Here is a 20,453-nt window from a genome sequence, read left to right on the forward strand (position 1 = left end):
GAAATGTGTCTTGTACCATTTCCTTTTGCAGGGCACCGATGTAGAGGATTTTGTGGACAGTTGGCTAGCTGACAAAGGTCACACTGACATAATACCGTTAGTTAAGTAAGAGGGAGACAAAGTTAGGAGTCAGAAATCAGTGTCCATATGAGGCAAGGGCACTGTGCCCTTGCCGCAACATGAGTTTGGGGGAGAGGATCGTTAGCTAGAAACATGAAGATAAGAAAAGCTACAACAGAATAACCTCAAGAATGTAGAAGTAGGACTAGTTAGCTGGTAAGTAACTAACCAATAATGAGCTCGCCTCTTGCAATATGCATTCGCCTCATTAACACCAATATAACTATGTGTGCCTATCAATAAACCTTTGAGATTTGCTGATCACTCCTATTGCATGCCACATTTCTCCCGCTGATCTCAACACACCAACAGTCCCAAAATAGGGGAATTTGATGTACCTAAGGGAGAAGTGTTGCCTTTGCATAGGGGTTGAATTAGTAGCTGAAGTCCACACTTTGAGCAACGAGGTTGGTTGCCCATTACGATAGCAGCAACCACTTGTAAAGTTAAGTGGATGCTACTTGGTTCTAAGTGGTGACTAGGCAGATGACTTGGTCCCTTATTCTGTGTGGGAGAAAGTTATTTGATTAGAGGTGAAGGTGTCATTCTGCTACAAATGTGTCATCTGGAAATTGCGAGGTCTGTAACGGTATTTGAAGATCTGTTTTTATGTGCCTTGTTTGTATATGAACGTTAAGATTGTGAGGGTGTGTGTTGCGGACTTGGTACAAGTTGGTTATCTGTAAGTGAATGAAGAATGGATCCTCTGCCTGCTTGGATTTTTGCAAGGGCCCTGCAGAAGTCCTTAGCAGTTGTGTTTGTGCGTCAAATACAAAAAGGGGGAATTGTAGGATAGACATTTTGTGCTGTTCTTGTGAGCCAGCAAAGACTTCCTGGAGATAAGGAAAGTCCCGTATCTCTCTGGAGGAAGACACCAAGGCTATCTGACAACGTGATGGAAGAGAGAAAGTTAAAAGATACAGACTTTAGCTGGCTCACAGAATGACGTGGCTGCCTGTTCACCTATTGAGAATTTTGTTTCTTTCTTATGACCAATGGGCGCTGTATGTTTCTGTTTAAGTAAATGTAAATATCTTGAAAAACTACAAAATCAACATATAATAAATCTCTTATAAACCATTCTGATGGAGTCTGGGTGCTTTGCACTGTGTCGCGCTCTATAGGGACAAATGGCTTTCAGCTGGGAAACTCAACACATTCCCCTGGGCATTCAAGCAGTTACTTAATGGCCAGGAGATGACATCAATGGTCAGTGAGTCAGTGCAGGACTGTTTCAGATGCCAGGATATGGTAAGCCAGATAAGAACATCAACCACAGATAAGAACAAATCAGGGACCCAAGAGAGAAACTTGAGAAGAGGTTGCCAGAAGTGGATAATGAAAAGAGCAATCAAGAGACCAAATTACCTGTGCTTCCAGCACCTATTCCATCTAGATAGAGGGAAATTAGCCAAGATTATTCTGGATGATGTTGAATGTTTGTCATATGACATTCCACCCAGCAAAATTATTCAGAAGTTAAAGCCTGATGGGAAACACCAAGAACCCTGGGAACTTCCAAATTAAAGGGAAAGCCAACAACTGTGCTTTCAGGGATTTAATTACAGCCAATGTAATTGAGAAGAATGTGCAAGAAATGAGCAGAAACTCAGCTCCTGGTCCAGATGGGATTACCCTAAGGGACATCAAGAAGATGGGCCCTGAATTCTCCTCGATCATGGAGATATTCAACCTTTGGTTAACATCAGGTAAAATCCTGGGTATGGTGAGGGGATGCAGGACTGTTAATACCAAAGTCAACCAAATCAGAACATTTAAAGGACTTTAATAACTGGAGACCCATCACAATTGGTTCTGTCTTGTTAAGACTGTTCTCCAGAATAATGACAGCAAGGCTGACTAAGGTATGACCCCTCAACCCAAGGCAAAGAGGCTTTATAAGAGCAACAGGATACTCTGAAAATTTGATACTCCTGCAAACAATCATTTGACCAGCCAAAAGAGAACACAGACCACTGGATGTTGTACTCATGGACATCACTAAGGCTTTTGACACCGTGAGCCACCAGCACATTCTACATGGTCTGCAGCAAAGGGAAGTGGACTCCCATGTCATCAGCTTGGTGAGTAATACGGATGAGAACATATACCATCACATTAAAACCTCTTCAGAAAATTGACACACCAAAGAAGTATATACCATCCCTAGACTAATGTACTTGGCAGGCCACATGGATGCAAAAGCAGGGCTCCTTGAATCCCCTGACCTACAGACTCAATCAACTGCCAAGGAATGGCTACACTTAACACCATGCATGCGTGATGTCATCCTGCACTCCAGCATGAAGGATGGAGGTTTGGGTATCACAAAGTTGATGGGACTCAATCCAAGTACACAGGCCTGAACATTACATGGACTTGCCCAGTGTTCAGATGATGCCTTAAGATGGTTCCTGAAAGAAGAATGCTTAGGTCAAGTATATAGGAAATTATGGATGAAAGCTGGAGGAGATCAAGAGAAGATCCTGTCAATATGGATGCCTAAACCTAGATAGAACTGCTGGATGGTGCCGGTGATGACACATCATCAGAGTGGGAAGCAGCTACTTCAAAAACTCAGTATCCATGACATGTAACTGGAAGAAACAGGAATTTAATAAATGAAAACAGCTGGTATCCCAAGGCTGCGCTATTACAAACTTTGAGAAGGATAACATCAGAAATTTCTGGATCTTGAGATACAGAGGCACACCTCACAGAAAACTAATAACAGCATTGCAGCTGAGGGCCAATGTCTACACCACAAGAGAATTCCTGGCAAGAGGAAGACAAGATCAATGTGTCAAAAGCGGCAGACACTGCAAGGCTGAAAATGAAACATGCTCCCCCGTCATCGGAAACTGTCCAATAACACAAAATGCCAGGATTAAAAGACACAACTACATTTGTGATATGTTAATCAACAAAGCTAAAAAGGACAGTGTTTCAAGAGCCACATGTGAGGGATGACAATGGCAAACTACATCCAGATCTGATCTTTGTAAGAGAAAAACAGGAATTCTGGTGGATGTGACAATTAGATATGAACACACTGACACATCTTTACAAAAAGCTGTAACTGAAAAGATGAGTTTTGCATGACCTGGTTTTTGGTAACGGGGGGCCTCAAAGATGGCTCCTGTAGGAAGCTGCTGAAAGCCTCTACCATGTCCAGAAGATAATCCTTGATGGCTCTGAGGAGGGACATGCTGCTGGCCAAAACTGGGCCAGTGAGAGAGGTTGGTAACGTGACGACATATTTAAGAGGGAAATCAAAACAACTAGGTTTTTGCACCTAGTTAAAAAAGAGAAGGAGGTAAGAACCTGTGAGGGAAAACAAAGTCAGTGGAGAAGGAGGGGGAGGTGGTGCTCCAGGCGCCAGAGCCAAGATTCCTCTGTAGGCCTACCAAAAACACTGTCTGCGTGGATTCCATGGCCTGGCACATCAGATCCACAGAAGTATAAAGCTGTAGTAGATAGCAGTGCACAGTGTACACTGATGCCACCAAGGCACAAGAGTGCAGAACTTATTAGATCTCTGGAGTGACAGGGGGATGCCAGGAGTTGTCTGTAATAGAGACTGAGGTGACCTTGACAGGGGACAGACGGCAAAAGCACTCCATTGTGACTGGCCCACAGGCCCCATGTATCCTTGGCATCGACTACCTCAGGAGAAGGTATTTCAATAATTCAAAAGGGTATTGATGGGCTCTTGGTGTCGCTACAGTGAATACAGAGATCAAACAGTTATCCACCCTGCCTGGCCTCTCAGAGGATCCCTTCATTGTAGGATTGCTGCAGGTGCAAGACCTCTAAGTACCAATTGGTACCAGGACAGTACACTGGTGGCAGTATCACACAAAACAAGACTCTCTAACTCCTATCCAAGAACTAACTCAACGACTGGAGAGCTAAGGAATAATCAGCAGAACCCGCTCACCCTTCAACAGCCCCATTATGGCCAGTGCAGTGTTACAGTACAACTTGGCTTGTACTGGGCAATTAATTCAGCTATAAGTAAAAAAAACAGCTTGGTTCCATAAACAAGTCCTTGGCTGAGCTATGATCCTCCACTGAGGAAGATCAAAACAATGGACGGGTAGATAAGGCCACCAAAATTGGAATAGCTGAGATGGACCTAGATTGGGAAAGAAAGGGTGAGCTATTTACAGCCCAATGGGCCCACGAAACATCAGGGCATCTTGGAAGGGATGCAACACATAGATGGGGTTTTGATCAAGGGGTGGACGTGACCATGGAGTCCATCAGTGTGAAACAATGTGCTGCCATCAAGCATGCCACACAAGTGAAGCATCTTTGGAGTGGAGGGCAGTGGCTGGGTTTCCAGTATGGTGAAGCCTGGCAAACTGATTACATTGGGCCATTGCCACCAACACACCAAGGCAAGAGTTATATCCTCACCATGACAGAGGTCACAACAGGCTGGCTGGAAACATACCCAGTAAACCATGCCACTGCCCAGAACAATTTCAGGTCCTGAAAGACACGTTTTGTGGCGACATGGAACCCCAGCTAGAATTGAGTCACAAAGTAGGACTCATTTTCACAATAATCTTATAAACTCCTGGGCAAAGAGGCATGGCTCTAAGTGGATATATCACATTCCCTACCATCCACAGGCCTCTGGAAAGATTTAAAAGATAAAATAGGCTGCTAAAAACTATGTTTAGGGCATTAGGTAATGAGATGTGGAAGCACTGGGATGGAAATTTGGCAGAAGCCACTTGGCTAGTCAATACTAGGGAATCTGCTTATTGCCCTGGTCTCACCTAAACCAAGCCCTTAGACACTGTGGAAGGAGACAAGGTTCCTGCATTACACAGAGGGAAGTGGCTGGGGAAGTCACTGTGGATTTCTTCCCCCATGGGGAAAGGCAAACCCATTTGTGGGATTGTTTTTGCCCAAGGACCCGGGTGTACTTGGTGGGTGATTTGGGAGGATGGGGAGACCTGTGTATACCTCAAGGAGATTTAACCTTGGGGTAAGAATATGGCATATGTTGTATGTTAGAGGAGGTAAAGTAGCAGGGGAGACACGAACTAACAAAGAATGAATTTTGGCAAGGAGCGAGAAAAAGGCGATGATGAACAGGGACGATGCCAGTGCCCAACCACCAGGTGTACTATTTCTCCTGTCCTGACCCCACACCCTGCTGGGATGGAGAGTGCCTGGAGGGATGTGAAAGGACAGGCAATAGTAGTTAATAAAATGTATGTTTGGTATAGAGAAGGCTTAAGGATTCTAGTAATGAGAGTATATAGACTATATGGGATCCAAGCATGACACAAATTTTACGGAATTGGGGTGGAGATTGTATCTGGTCTGACTGAGCTAAAGTTCACAGCCCTTACAGTGCTGTGCTTTGCACTGGTGTGGGTAACAGACCAGTGTTTTGGCTAATGCCGAGCAGCGCTGCCCCTCTGACATTCCTTCCCCCATCAAAGGGGATGGGAGTGGGCAAGATCCTGGGAGGGGACACAACCAGTCCAGCTGATCCAAGTTAGCCAAAAGGATATTCCATACCACATGACATGAGCTCAGGAGAGAGAGCTCCTAAGCTAAGGGAGAGAGAAGGAAGGGGGGTGCTTGTGAGTTTTCAATGTTTGCTGTCCACAGGAACTCTCATGCGTGCTGAATGCCTGCTTCCCAGAAAGTGTCCCAACATCGCCGCTGATGGGAAGTAGAGACTGACTTTTTATTCTCTTTAGCTGCTGCACTTGCAAATCTCTGCTTATTTCTTTCTTTTACTGTAATAAAACTGCCTCATCTCACTCTGCTGGTTGTACTCCATCTTATTCTCTGCCATGTCCCATTGGGAAAAGGAGTGACAGAGCGACCGAGTGCACACTTGGCACCCAGCCAGGGTCAACCCACTACAGTCAGGAAATATCAACAGACAGTGGGAATGACACAATTCTTTCAAGGATGTAGCATTGCGTTTCACCCACATTTGAGACTAAATTCTACTGATTTGGACCAAGGTGGATGGGCCACCTACACATAACCCAGAAAAAGAACATATATAAAAATAAATGCTCAATAAATAGCCAAATGCCTCATCATCTAATTAGTGATTTGACTGAATGAATGAATGAACAAGATTCCCACAATCCCTACCTTCTATCCAGTGAAACCACAGCCAAGGGAATGGACTTGGCAGAATCAGCAGGGGAAGAAGACCCTGTTGAGCATGGTGCACTCTCAACAGTCTGGGATGACCCCCTGCTGGCGTTCCAGCTGCCAGTGAAATAGCACTACTCTGATCATTTTGGTGAGCAGACCTGGCCTCCCAGGTAGAGGAGGGAAGGCCTCCCATGCTGGCGGCAGGCAGACCATGTCTGAGACTCCAGTGGGTAGACCTGGCCTTCCGTGTATATATAAAAATAAATGCTCAATAGCCAAATGCCTCATCATCTAATTAGTGATTTGACTGAATGAATGAATGAACAAGATTCCCACAATCCCTACCTTCTATCCAGTGAAACCACAGCCAAGGGAATGGACTTGGCAGAATCAGCAGGGGAAGAAGACCCTGTTGAGCATGGTGCACTCTCAACAGTCTGGGATGACCCCCTGCTGGCGTTCCAGCTGCCAGTGAAATAGCACTACTCTGATCATTTTGGTGAGCAGACCTGGCCTCCCAGGTAGAGGAGGGAAGGCCTCCCATGCTGGCGGCAGGCAGACCATGTCTGAGACTCCAGTGGGTAGACCTGGCCTTCCGTGACCAGACTTGGCAGGCTGGGGACACAGGGTACACCTAGTCCCCTGTTCCAGTGGGGTGACGTGGCCTGCTGTCCCAGCGGAGGGCAGACCTGCTTCCTAGGACAGGACTTGGCCAGTGGGGACACCAGTGTTTGCCAGGCCTGTATTCCGGTGCCGTCCCTGCTGACTCAGTGCCTGAGCAGCTCCCAGCTGCCACATGTTCCTCCCCCCAGCCTCGCCTCCCTGAACCACCACCACCCCACTCCAGTCCCTGCTGACATCAGAGTTGTCTCCAGCCTGCTCAGAAGTAGAGAGATCACAACCAGGCACAGGGCATCCACGCTGACATCCCAGAGCTCTTTCATTTTCCAAAAACCTGCAAGGTCACAGGCAGTCACTGGTGTCCATGAGGACAACAGAGGTGTCTCGACATGCTAAGGAGCCCATTTGGCACAGGCACTCACTGAGCTTCTATGGTGACATCCCAGAGGTCTCTGAGTTCCTAAAGAACACTGAGATCATGGCAACCCCAGGGGCTCCATGGGGACATCCCAGGAGTCCCGTCTGCCAAACTGCACTGACCTCACAGGCTGTCACAGGGTCTCAGTGGCAACATCCCAAGTGTCTCCAGGCTGCTAAGCAGCTGTAATGTCACAGGCACTCACAGGCTCTAGGGTGACATTCCGAGGGTGTTCAAGGCTGCAAAAGAACCATGAGGTCACACGCTCTTAGGGGAACTCCACAGGGACATCCCAGGCAGCTCCAGGCTGCTAAAGAAGTGCTTTGTCACAGCCACTCAGAGGGGCTCCATCATGACAAGCCAGTGGCTGCTGTGCTTCTAAAGAGCAGTGAGGTCACAGGCAACGACAGCAGCTCTGTGCTGACATCCCCTGCACTTCTACGCTGATAAAGAACTCAGATGTCACCAGCACTGACAATGGCTCCATGGCTCCCAGGTTTCTGTAAACTGCTAAAGAGCACTCAGCTCAAGGGCCCTCCCAAGGCTTCCATCCTCACATCCCACAGGGATCCAGGTTTCTAAAGAGCCCTGAGCTCACCTGCACTCACAGGGCTTCCATGGTGACATCGCGGGGCTCTCTGGCCTTCTAGAGAGCCAGCAGGTCACCGGCACTGACAGGCGCTCCATGCTCACATCCTACAAGACTCTGGGCTGCTAAAGAGACGGCAGGAGCAGTCACAGGAGCTCCATGGTGACATCCCAAGGCTCTTCAGTCTTCCTCCTCTCTCAGTCACCCTCAGCACCGCCACTGCCCCTCCTCACGCCCCACCGCTCCCGGGGAGGGAAGGAGGGAGGCTTCAGGAGCCGCCGGGCTTCCTGACCCTGCCCCGTCCCCAGACAGGCAGCAGCGTGAGATCTCTGAGTCCGGGCCTTGGGTCTCCAAGCCCGCCATGCCCCTGCCCCGTCTCCCGCCTTCATTTCTGCACCGCTCCCTGGCCCCGCTGCGCTCCTGCTCGGCCCCGCCGCGGGCTGAAGGAGAAGCGGGGGAGCCGTGGGACAAACAAGACTCCGAGCGAGCCACCCAGCAATGTCCTTCGCCAAGAGACACGGCGCAGCCCCCGCAGCCCTTGCCCGGCCTGGCCCGTGTCCGGCGCCACTGCCCGCCCCACACGCTCGCTGCCCCTCGCTGCCTCCTCCTCTCCGGCCGCCGCCAGCCGAGCCTGAGGGCCCGGGCGGCGGCGGCGGGAAAAGCCTTTCCCGTGCTGCTCCGCGCCACCGCCCCGCCCGAGCGGGGCCGGCCCTGAGAGGCGGCGCGGGGAACGAGGCGAAAACAGACGGGAAAAGAGAAATCCGAAAGGAGAATGCGGCGTGGGGGCGGTGGGAAAGGGAAACCAGCAATTACCGCACTCCCTCTACACTCCTGCCCAGAGCCGCACCTCCGCCTGCCGCGCCGAAGAATAAAACAGCCCGGCAGGGCAACACAAAATGACCTCCCCTCAGAGCGCGGAAGCGAAGCCGAAAGCCGCCAAGGGCGCCCGGCCCTGCGCTCTCGGGCGGGCGGGGCCCTCGGGCCGGGCCGGGGGCTGCGGGCCGGGCCGTGCCGCCTCGCCACGCTCCCCTCAGCCGGGCGCTGTGCGGGGCTGGGCGGGCTCGGGGGGCAGCGGGGCCGGGGCGGCGCAGGCGGAGCGAAGGGAGGCGGCTCGCCGGGAGCGCGGCGGGGGCGCTGCAGGACAGCAGGAAAAAAATCTTTTAAAAAATATTCCTGTAGGGCCTGATGGTGAAAATAAGAGTACGATTTAGGTGCCTCTTTTAGGATTTTAGGTGCCTTCTTTGCCTCTCCGGGGCAAAGAAGCCCTCCAGCGTCCAGCCGGAGCTGCCTGCTGCCGGTTTCCAGAGGGCCTGGAGGTGGCCACTTTTGCCCTCACCGTCCTTCCAACTACTGTAAAGCCAGGATTGCATGGTGCAGCTCAGATTCAGTCATCAGTACTTATCAAATATCCCTGTCACAACCTTCCACTGGGCAGAAAACCCGTTTAAGATGTTCTGTGTTCATACACACAAGAGCCACTTGAGAGGCCACACAGGCTCCGATAACACCTGTATTTTTTACTGTCTTCCACTGCCAGCTCATCTGGGAATGCCTAGGAGTGGCATCAAGGCTGAGGGAGGTCATTCCCTGCCAATTTGAGACACACACACTGGATGATAATGAATATGAGGAGACAATACTTCTCAAAGTAATTTTAAATACTCTCACCCCTGCCTCCCTTTCAGGCCTCACCATGATCTATCTGAGAAGTGCTGGTTAGGCCTTGGCCTTGATGAACCATAGCTGGGCTGAGCTGCTCGGGAGCTTCTCAGAAACACTGTGTGCTCCCAGGAACTGCAGTGTTCTAATGTGCTTCTGTTTGTTTGGGGTTGTTTTTGTTTTTGTTTTTTTTTTTGGTTTTGGGCTGTTGTTGTTGTTGTTGTTGTTGTTGAATAGACTTTAAAATTTGTTTTTGCCCAAATGGCATCACATTCTAATTCTCACAGAAAATGAAAGAAATGTAATTTTCTTTTTTGAAAGAAAGCTGCCGGTGGAAAGTGGGGCCAGGATGAAATCTTGTTGTGACAAAGGCCATCCCTTGGGGCCCTCTATGCAGGGGTGCCCGAGGAGCCCCTTGGAGCTGTGCTGGGCCCCAGCAGCAGTGAGCAGCCAAGTCCCTGCGAGCGGTGCCTCTGCCAGCCGGGAGCTCTCCCGTTTGCTGCACTCAGGGCATCCCTGCAGATGGAACAGTGTCACTGGAACTGCCCCAAAACTGCTCCGGTGGGGACCCTGCAGGGACAGGAATGTCACTGGGGACCCCCAGCACCCACCTTGCCCCCATCCACTCTGATGGGGATCCTGCAGGGAAAGGAGTGTCACCAGGACAACCCCAACACCCACCCATCCCTCCTTCCTCCTGAAAGGCGGTTGTAATCAGATGGGGGCTGTTCTCTTCTCTCAGGCAACCACTGACAGAAGGAGAGGACACAGTCTTAAGCTGTGCCAGGGGAAGTTTAAGCTCGACATTAGGAAAAAAATCTTTACTGAAAGAGTGATTGGGCATCGGAAGGGGCTACCCAGGGAGGTGGTAGAGTCACCGCACCTGGATGTGTATAAAAAAAGACTGGATGTGGCACTCAGTGGCAGGGTTTAGTTGATAAGGTGGTGTTAGGTCACAGGTTGGACTTGATGATCTCAAAGGTCCTTTCCAACCCAGCTGATTCTGTGAACTTTGGTGCTACTGCTACTTTTCCTCTCCCAGAGGAGCCTCTTCCACAACAGACCCTGGAGGAGGGGACAGGGACAGATCCGTGTCACCCCTGGGGCCCTTGGAGGCGGTGGGATCTGGGGTAGGGGTTGTCCACCTTGAGATTGATGAACTGGGAAGTTGGGGGGGAGTCTCTTTTTAGGGCTTCTCACAGCCCCCCAGGGGGTCCTCCCATCTGGGTCTGGGAGGGACTGGAGTCAGCACACACAGTACTCCCAAACCACCCTTCTTTCCCTGGGAAACATCCCCAAAGGTGCCAGATCCTGCCGGCATCTGGTGCAACCAAGCTTTGGGTAGGCAAAGCGGGGCTCAGGGGGGCAAAGGAGAAGGGGCAGAGGGGTTTATCCTGCTTCTGGTTCAGTGCCCAGTGCTGATGCCCAGTGCCAGTGTCCAGCCTCAGTGCCCATCCCCGCTGTCCAGTCCAAGCATCCAGTGCCCAGTGTCAATGCTCAGTACTGGTGGCCAGTCCCACTGCCCAGCCTCGTGTCCAGCCCCACTCCCCAGCCCCAGTCCCAGTTCCCAGCCTCATTTCCCAGGCCTGGTGCCATGATGCCACTGATCTAGGACAGTCCCCACCCCGGTCCCAGATGGGTGCCAGCCCCACTGCCAGCCCCAATACCAGGTGTGTGCAGATGTGTGCCAGTGTCACCCCCCATCCTGGGGGACACAGGACAGCTGCCAGTGGGGCCCAGGGCCAGGCAAAGCCACACCAGTCCTGGAGGAAGCAGAGGGTTTTAACCTGGGGATCAGCTGGTGCAGCAGCGAGAAGGAAGCAGTGATGGGGACAGTGATGGGGATGGTGACAGTGATGGGGATGCAGCCATGCAGTTTTTTCTGGGCCCTGGGGCATGGCATGGGGCATGGTGTGAAGTGTGGCATGGGACACAGCACAGGACAGATGGCACACGGCATGCTATGGGTTGGAACATGACCCTGGAGCCTGGCACAGGACACAGGACATGACACAGGATATGGGACATGGCTGGAGAGCACAGGGACATGGGACATGACTGTGGAGCATGGCATAGGACACAGGGCACAGGACATGGGACATGGCATGGGACATGACCATGGAGCACAGCACAGGGCTCAGTCAGTCCCAGTATCATCACCCTGAACCTCCTCCCACCAACCCCACTGAGATGCCCACCCCAAGCCCTGGGGACACAAGTATCCCCTGGAAGCTGGGCCAGCTCTGGATCCCCTGGAAGAGGGCATTGCCAGGGCAATTGGTGTGGCTGAGCTGGCAGTGGCCACACAGAGTGAAGTCTGGCTGGACGCAACCAGAGTGGACAGCACAGGGCTGGAATTTATCCTTCATCAGGGTCCAGCAGGGTGGCCGAGAAGTCCTGGATGATGCCAGTGCTGAAGCCCTTGGTATTGTAGTCCTTGGTGTGGGCATCGACCCAGTGCCACCCTCGACCCTCGTACAGGTACCCATCCGAGCCCACCACGAAGCTACAAGGACTGGACAGTGGGGATCCAGTGGTGGGAACCATGGGGGGACAGTGGTGGGGACAGTGAGGGGACAATGGTAGGGACTACAAGGGGACAGTGATGGGGACCTTGGAGGGCGACAGGTCCTTCAGGTGGTGACAGAGCTCGCCAGAGTACAATGACATCTCCCTTGGGGGGTACCAACACCCTCAGAGGGTGACAGTGACCTGCAGCCAATGTTGTCACAGCTGTGGGTGTCCTGGTGGAAGCTCTGCATGTCCCTCATGGCATGGGAACAGGTGCAGCAGCTCTGGCGTGGCCTCACTGGCTCCAGGGTGTGGTGCAGGAACATGCAGCAGGAGCCACAGCAATTACAGGGTGCCCCAGTAGGGACCAGCCCCGACATGCAGTGGGACAAGGGGCTCCATGTATCCCCTGAGCCCTTGGGGATACATCAGAGTCTGCGTGGGGACAAGGGGCTCAGTGGGTCCTTGGGGACACGGCAGAGTCCGTGTGGAGACAAGGAGCTTTACAGATCGTTGGGGACACATGGGAACATCTGAGGAACCCTCAGCCGGGATGTGGGAGGGTCCTCCTGGGATTTACTGAGGAGATGGGAAGGAGCTACCCAGGGTGTCCTTTGGCGGGAACATGAGGTGGCCAGTGTCCAAGGGACACAACAGTGTTGGCCATGGGGACGTGGTGGTGGCCACCTAGGGACTGCCACCCAGGGGAGAGAGTGGTGGCCATCCAGGGGACAGAGTTGTGTCCATACAGAGGACATGGTGGTGGTCATCAAGGGAAAACCATGGTGTCCACCCAGGCAGCATAGTGGTGGCCATCCACAGGACATGGTGGTGACCACCCAGGGGACACAATGGTGTCCACCCAGGGGACCCGAAGATGTCCCACTACACCAAGCCACCTGTCCCTGCCGTCATCTCTCAGTGCCCACGCATGAGAGTGACCCCACCCCACTCACCTGGGGTCCCCTCTCACTCCTTCCCACCCCATTTGTGCAGTGACAACCCCCATTTGTGTGGTGACAAACCCCCTTTGTCTGGTAACAACTCCTGTTTAGGGGGTGACAATCCCCACTTGTGTGGTGACAACCCTGTTTAGGGGGTGATATCCCCTGCCCATACCCATGTAGCACTCATTTAACTCCTGTGACACCCGACAACCCACGACCTCCACCTGCTGTGTCCTCACATCCTTCAGGAGCTGCCAGGTGACAGCACCCACAGCATCCCCCAAACCTCCTTTTGTCTTCTCCTTCTCCAGCTGTCCTGGCCACACCAGCGCCCCAAAATCCTGGTGCCATAACTGCTGGGGGGGGGGGGTCTCCCCATTTCCAAGCCATTGCTAGTCCTGTAGTAGCCCTGGAGCAGCTTGGCCAGCAGGATGGGGTCTCAGGCCATTCGTGCCCCCAGGACCACCCCATCCATGGCCCTGATGACCACAGCATCGGGGACAGGGGACAGGAGGCCCTGCAAGGTGTAATTTTAGGAGTTCTCCACGTGGTCCCAGCAGCTGCTGGGTTCCAGCATGGTCCCATTGTTGTCACCAGGAAAGATGTCCCCACAGCCTCAGTGATGGTGGCAGTGAAGAGAGGATCAGCAGGGGGTTGAGGCTGGGGAGGGGTCGCCCAGATCCTCCATACCTCAGCCCCATCTCAGTGCTGGAAAGAGGGGACCAAGGGCCACCGTGGAGCCATTGGGGGCCAGCATGGCCCCATGGTCCAGTGTCACAGGGTCACAGCGCAGGAGCTCGGTCAGGAGCTGCCACTGCCTGGGAGTGAGACCTGGGAGGGGATCCCGGGGGTGCTCACCCAGCCCTGCCTGGCACTCCAAGATGCTGCAGACCCTCAGCCCCCACCCCAGTGCTGTGGCGGTGGTAGGGGACCTTCCCTGGGCTGGGGACTCAAGGGTGTCCATTATGTCAGTCACAGAGAACACATGGCATGCAGGACACCCCTGGGGACACCTGGGGGGACAGGGGTGGGCAGGGAGTGGAGGCATGTGGGGGGAAGGGTGGGAACGGGGTTGAGAGGGAGAAGACACCCAAAAATGCATCAAAGCCAGGGGGAGGGCAGCCATAATTAAGGGAAAGGACCAAAATGCACCTGAAATAGGGAAAGGACCCTAAACGGAGGGGAAAGACCCAAAAGAAGGGGAAAGAACCCAAAACAGGGTTAAAGGACCCGAGAGGGGGAAAGAACCCAAACCAAGGAGAAAAGACAGAAAACCGGAGGTCAAAGTGTTGTTGGTGCTGTGGGGTGTCATGGGGTGTCCCTCTCTGTGCTGGCACAGGCGCAGAAGCTCAGTGCAAGGAACAGCCACGGGAACATCCTATGGGACACGGGGACACGCTGTGGGACACGGGAATATCCCACAGGACACGGCCCCGGGACCTCGGGGACTTCGGTCCTGCCGGGGCGGGGGGGGCAGGGGACATAGAGAGAGGGACAGGGACACACGGAAAGGAAGAGGGTCACACGGGGGAGATGGGGACGGGCACACTCAGAGGGGACAGGGACATGTGCAGAGGGATAGGGACACACGGGTGGAGAACAGTGATACACAGAGGGGGACATGAAAGGGGGGACAGGAACACATAGAGGGGACAGGGACACACACAGGGAGACGGGGACACACCAAGGGGGGAACACGATGCCACCAGGACACACTTGTGGGGACGCTGACACCGGGACATGTCAGCACCGGAAGCCACCAGGACGCGTCAGAGGACGCTGCCCCCAGAACGCGCATTACGACAAAAGGCGGATCCGGTGACAGCCAGCGCGGCGCCACGTGACCCCGCGGGGACACCGCCCGTGCCCGACCCTTGCCCTGTCCCCAGCCTGTCCCCAGGAGCGGTTCCATGGCGGTGGCCACGGCGCTGGGTTCCCTGGGCGCGGTGGCCCTGGGCACCTTTGTGGTGGCCCTGCTGCTGCGGTGGCTCTGGGATGCGCTGGTGGCTGTCACCCGATTCCGGGCCACTTGTCGCCAGCTGAACAAGTTCCCCATCCCGCCCTGGCGCAATTGGTTGCTGGGACACACCGGCATGGTAAGGGGACAGCGGGTGGCACCTGCGGGGACAGGGGTGGAGGCAACTGCAAAGGAACAATTGGGTGGTGGCACCTGTGAGGGGACCGAAGGAATGGGGTGGTGGCACTTGGGGGGGCGGGAGCATGAACGGGACAGTATTGTGGTGGTGGTGGGGATGTGTTGTCCTTGGTCATGGGACACCTCATGGCATGGACATGTCAACCCAGGGACTTGCCCTCTAGGCCACTTGTCACCACCCATGGCCACGTCCCCCATGTCCTCATCCATGGCCATATAGCCCCATGCCCCAATTATATCTGTAATCCCCCCATGCCCAATACCGCCATCCACAGCCATGTCCGCACCCACGTCCTTGTCCATGTCCCCATCCCCACCATGTCCCCACCAGGTTTCCCAATGTCACCATCCGTGTCTTAGTTAAATGTCTTTATTTTTACCCCAGTGTTTGGGTGAAGGGATGAAGCACCTGCAAGGGGACAGTGGGGACAGGCTGTTGGCACCTGTGAGGGGACAGTGGGGACAGACACACATGTCCCCAAGGCTGGCAGTGTCCTGAGGACACACATGTCCCCAGGCTTATCTGTGCCCCCAATGACACACATGTCCTGTTGTCCCCAGGGCCACAGCACGGAGGAAGCCCTACAGCAGGTGGACACCTTGGTGGCCCGGTACCGTCATGGCTGCCTCTGGTGGGGGCTTCCCTGGCTGCCTGTCCTGCGCCTCTTCCACCCGAGCACCCTCCGACCACTCCTCAGTGCCTCAGGTAGGACATGGGACATCAGATGGGTCCCCAGGGCCACCCATGGGTGTCACCACACCTGGCACAGAGACCTAGCAGTGCCCAGGCAGTGGCCACCAACCCAAGCCCATTATTATTAAAAGGTCCCCAGAGGTGTCACCATGGCCAGACCAAATGCCACCCCACAGTGGCCACCAACCTGTCCTTGAGGTTCCCCAAGGCCACCCAAAGGTGTCACCATGTCCAGCCTCTGGTTGTCACCCAACCCTCGTCCTTTGGTGGCCATGGGTGCTGGGAGAGGGTCCCCACCCCAGGGTCCCCACCTGAGGGTTAATGGGTGCAGACTGGGCAGTGCCACCCCCAGTGTCCCCACACAGGGGACCTGATGGCACCCCAGTGAATCCCTGCTCACCCCATCCTTGTACCCTGCAGCTTTCGTGGCTCCCAAGGACAAAATTTCCTACGGCTTCCTCAAGCCCTGGCTGGGTGAGTGGCGGGGCTTAGGGTGGGGACAGCACCCGGGGGTGCCCTGTGAATGGAGTTGGGTGTCACAGGAGTGGGGACAGCGCCCCTGGGTGGGCCCCCAGATGGATCTGGATGTGTCACGGGGGCAGTGAAGGACAGGGACATCACCCCTGGGTGCCCCCAGGATGGATCTGTGTGTGTCACAGGGGACAGGGCAATGGGGGACAGGGACATGACCCCTGGGTGCCCCCAGGACGGATCTGTGTGTGTCACAGGGAACGGGGTAGTGGGGGACAGGAACATCATCCATGGGTGCCCCCAGATGGATCCAGATGTGTCACGGGGGACAGGGATGGTTGGGGACAGGGACAATGCCCTCCCTGGTTGCCCTCGGCGGACCCCGGTGTGCCCTCCCCAGGGGAGGGGCTGCTGCTGAGCAATGGGCAGCGCTGGGTGCGGCACCGGCGACTCCTGACACCCGCCTTCCACGGAGATGTGCTCCGGAATTACCTGGGAATCTTCAACCAGAGCACCCGCGTGCTGCTCGTGAGAGATCCGAGATGTACACGAGTCCCCACCTGCACCCCAGATCATGAGTGCTGCACCCCAAATCCTGACCTGCATCCCAAACCCTGACCTTCATCCCAAACATCGAATCCCGCACACAAAATTCTGTCCCACACCCACTGCTGCATCCTGATTCTTGTCCTGCACCTGGAGTCCTGTCCTGTACCCAAATCCTGTACTGTCCCATACACCAAACCCAAACCTGCTCCCAAACCCCAACCTCACCCCTCGTTCATCACCGCATCCCTGTTCCACACCCCCACCCCAATTCTTCCCCCTCTCCCACCCCTGTCCCACCTCCCAGTTTATCCCCTGTCCCCTGTCCCTGATCCCTTCCCTGTTCCCTCCCCAACCCATCTCTGCAGGCCAAGTGGGGGGCAGCAGCAGCGGCAGCTGGTGGGAGGCCAGTGGAGTTGGAGGTGCTGCAGCCCCTGAGCCTCCTCACCCTGGACACGCTCCAGAAGTGCATCTTCAGCCATGAGAGCCACTGCCAGGAGTGAGTGTCACCTGTCCCCATTGACCATCCTGGTGGCCGTGGTGACCCCACCGTTGTCCCTGCTGGCCATCCTGCTGGCCGTGCTGGCCCCACCATGGTCCCTGCTGGCCATCCTGGTGACGGCGTAGGCCCCACCATAGTCCCCACAGGCCATCGTGGTCCCACCACTGTCCCTGTTGGCCATTCTGGTGGCTCCAATGGCCTTGCTGTCATCCATGATGGTGGCCACAGTGTCCCCCCACTGTTCCTGGTTCAGGCGACCCAGTGAGTACATCCAGGCCATCCTGGAGCTGAGCTCATTGGTGGTCCGGCCCCAGTGTTTGGGTGAAGGGATGAAGAAAAATGAAAGAAAATCAAGGCCAAAATTAAAGGATTTACGTGTCCATGCTAGCTGAGTATCCATGTGCCTGGGTGGGTAGAAAGGGCCTTTTCTAGAGGAATTTCCACTCCACTGCCTCAGCTCATTGGTGGCCTGGCGCCAGCTCCAGCCACTTCTCCACCCGTGGTGGCTCTACAGCCTCTCCTCTGATGGCCGGCGCTTTGCCTGAGCCTGTGCCACTGTCCAGGCCTTCACTGCTGATGTGGTGCAGCGCCGGCACCAGGCACTCGCCTGCCTGGGCCACCAGGCCTGGCTGGACGGCCACCGGGGACGCAGCATGGACTTCATCGACCTCCTGCTGCTCACCAAGGTGGGGCTGACTGGTGGCCATGGGGACATGGAAGTGGTCAAGAGGGTGGCTGTGGCCATGGGGAGATGGTGATGACCATAGGGTGGTGGCCATGGGGGGACGGTGGTCAAGGGGATGGTGGTGGCCATGGAAGGGCTGGCCATAGAGGCCAGGAGGATGCTGGTGGCCATGAGGGACTTGGGCATAGACTGGTGGCCACAGGGGAACAGTGGTGGCCATGGCCAGCATTGACCATAGAGCTGGTGGCCAGTGGGATGGTGGTGCCCATAGGGTGGTGGCTATGGGGGAAGAGTGGTGGCCATGGATGGATTTGGCCGTAGACTGGTGGCCCCAGGTGGCCCATGGCTCATCTCGCCCCGGCAGGACGGTTTTGTGCTCCACTCCATCACCATTTGCTGTGGAAGTTGCCCGTGGGCCAGAGAGAATTAGAATAATGGAATGATTTCGTATGGAAAAGACCTCCAAGACCATCCAGTATTCCTTGAAGCCTCCCGAAGAAATGATTGGATGCAAAAGGTGAGATATTTTTGGGGTCGAAAGTAAAAAAATGTGCTGTCCCCTATGAAATTCTGATGTCGGTTTGCATGAGGAGCCACTCCAGTGTCCCCTCACTCACCCAATGTCCCCACAGGTCATGACACCACGGCCAGTGGCCTGGCATGGCTCTTCTACAACCTGGCCAGCCACCCTGAGCATCAGGAGCGATGCCGCCAGGAGGTCCAGGAGCTCCTGGCTGGCTGGGACACTACGGACATTGAATGGTGAGATGTCCCCAGGGCCACCCCTGGTTATGTGGCTCGGGGACACGGTGCCACCCTCGCTTGTCCCCAGGGAGGACCTATCCCAGCTGCCCTTCACCACCATGTGCATCAAGGAGAGCCTGCGGCTGCACCCTCCTGTCACTGCTGTGTCCCGGCGCTGCACCGAGGACATCCCCCTGCGTGATGGCCGTGTCATCCCCAAGGGTATGGCATGGCCAGGGTGTCCCCAGTGTCACCAGCCACCCTCATCTGCTGTCCCTAAAGTGGCCATTCCCATCTCACCAGGGGTCATCTGCCTGATGAGCATCTACGGGACCCACCACAACCCAGACCTCTGGCCTGAGCCTGAGGTAGGGCCACCCTATGATGTGTCCCTGTCACCGTGGTGGTGACAGCTGTGTCCCCTCAGTGTGACTGTGCCGGTGTCACCCCAGGTGTTCAATCCTCTGAGGTTCAGCCCAGAGAACAGCAAGGGACGGTCCCCGTCATCCTTCATCCCCTTCTCTGCTGGCCCCAGGTATGTGGTGGAGGGGGAACAGGAGTGTCCCCAAGTGCCACCCCCATCCCTGGCTGGGTTCACAGTGGGGTGACACTCACAGTGGGGATGTGGTGGCAGGAACTGCATCGGGCAGAGCTTTGCCATGGCTGAGATGAAGGTGGTAGTGGCACTGACACTGTCCCAGTTTGTGCTGCGGAGGGACACGGCGAGGCCACCCCCGCGCCGCAAGCCCGAGCTGATACTGCGTGCTGAGGACGGGATCTGGCTGCTGCTGGAGCCACTGGTGGGAGTGGCCTGAGGGACACGGGTCACCAGGACATGGGGACATCCCCCAAGGGAGGTGTCACAGCCAGGGGAGGAGCAGGGAATAAACGGGAGCATGAACGGGACAGTATTGTGGTGGTGGTGGGGATGTGTTGTCCTTGGTCATGGGACACCTCATGGCATGGACATGTCAACCCAGGGACTTGCCCTCTAGGCCACTTGTCACCACCCATGGCCACGTCCCCCATGTCCTCATCCATGGCCATATAGCCCCATGCCCCAATTATATCTGTCCTTCCCACATTCCCGCCACACATAGAGTTGTATCCCAGTGTAGATCGTCTGGTGGCGGCTCAGGTGGCCTGTATTCCTGAAGCCTTTCCCACATTCTCCACATTTATAGAGCCATTCATCAGTGTGGATCCTCTGGTGGCGGATCAGGTAGGAGCTGATGCTGAAGGTCTTTCCACATTCCCCGCGCTCATACGGCCGTTCCCCCGTGTGGATCCTCTGGTGGACGATCAGGCAGGAGCTCGTGAGGAAACTCTTCCCACATTCCAGAAATCGGTCAGAGCGGAATTCCTCTGGCTGGAACTGGGGAGAGGCCCTGACAGCATCCCGAGACTGGGAAGCGCTTCTCCCAGATCTCCACCGTGACCCCACACCTATTGAGGCAGCACCAAGGGAATCCCTACCGGTGCCCCTGGCGTGGGAAGAGTTTCGTCCGCTGCTCCAGTTCCATCCCCCATGGGAGCATCCGCGCTGGATAACCCATAGTGATCCTCGCTGGGCAGAGACTCGGTGATCCGTGGTCCTGGTAATCACGGATCACCCAGGAGCCGAGCCCCCTGCCCATGGCTGGGGGC

General features: G+C 55.1%; 1 protein-coding gene and 1 pseudogene across 1 annotated transcript; one reads left to right on the top strand and one right to left on the bottom strand.

Annotated features, from left to right (window-relative positions):
• Positions 1 to 10,645: 10,645 nt before the first annotated feature.
• Positions 10,646 to 14,807, bottom strand: LOC121357892 (annotated as a pseudogene).
• A 34-nt stretch (positions 14,808 to 14,841) lies between these two features.
• Positions 14,842 to 19,712, top strand: LOC121357893 (cytochrome P450 4F3-like). The gene is given in 13 exon segments (XM_041475592.1): positions 14,842 to 15,105; positions 15,726 to 15,870; positions 16,279 to 16,332; positions 16,730 to 16,857; positions 17,244 to 17,374; positions 17,631 to 17,686; positions 17,852 to 18,131; positions 18,427 to 18,473; positions 18,653 to 18,824; positions 18,895 to 19,028; positions 19,110 to 19,174; positions 19,259 to 19,341; positions 19,441 to 19,712. Coding segments are annotated over 13 exon segments (1,662 nt in total). The 5' UTR covers positions 14,842 to 14,919; the 3' UTR covers positions 19,622 to 19,712.
• The last annotated feature ends 741 nt before the right edge of the window (positions 19,713 to 20,453 follow it).

Source organism: Pyrgilauda ruficollis, unplaced genomic scaffold (genome assembly GCF_017590135.1).
Source record: "Pyrgilauda ruficollis isolate IOZ18807 unplaced genomic scaffold, ASM1759013v1 scaffold357, whole genome shotgun sequence".
In the NCBI taxonomy this organism is placed as follows: domain Eukaryota; kingdom Metazoa; phylum Chordata; class Aves; order Passeriformes; family Passeridae; genus Pyrgilauda; species Pyrgilauda ruficollis.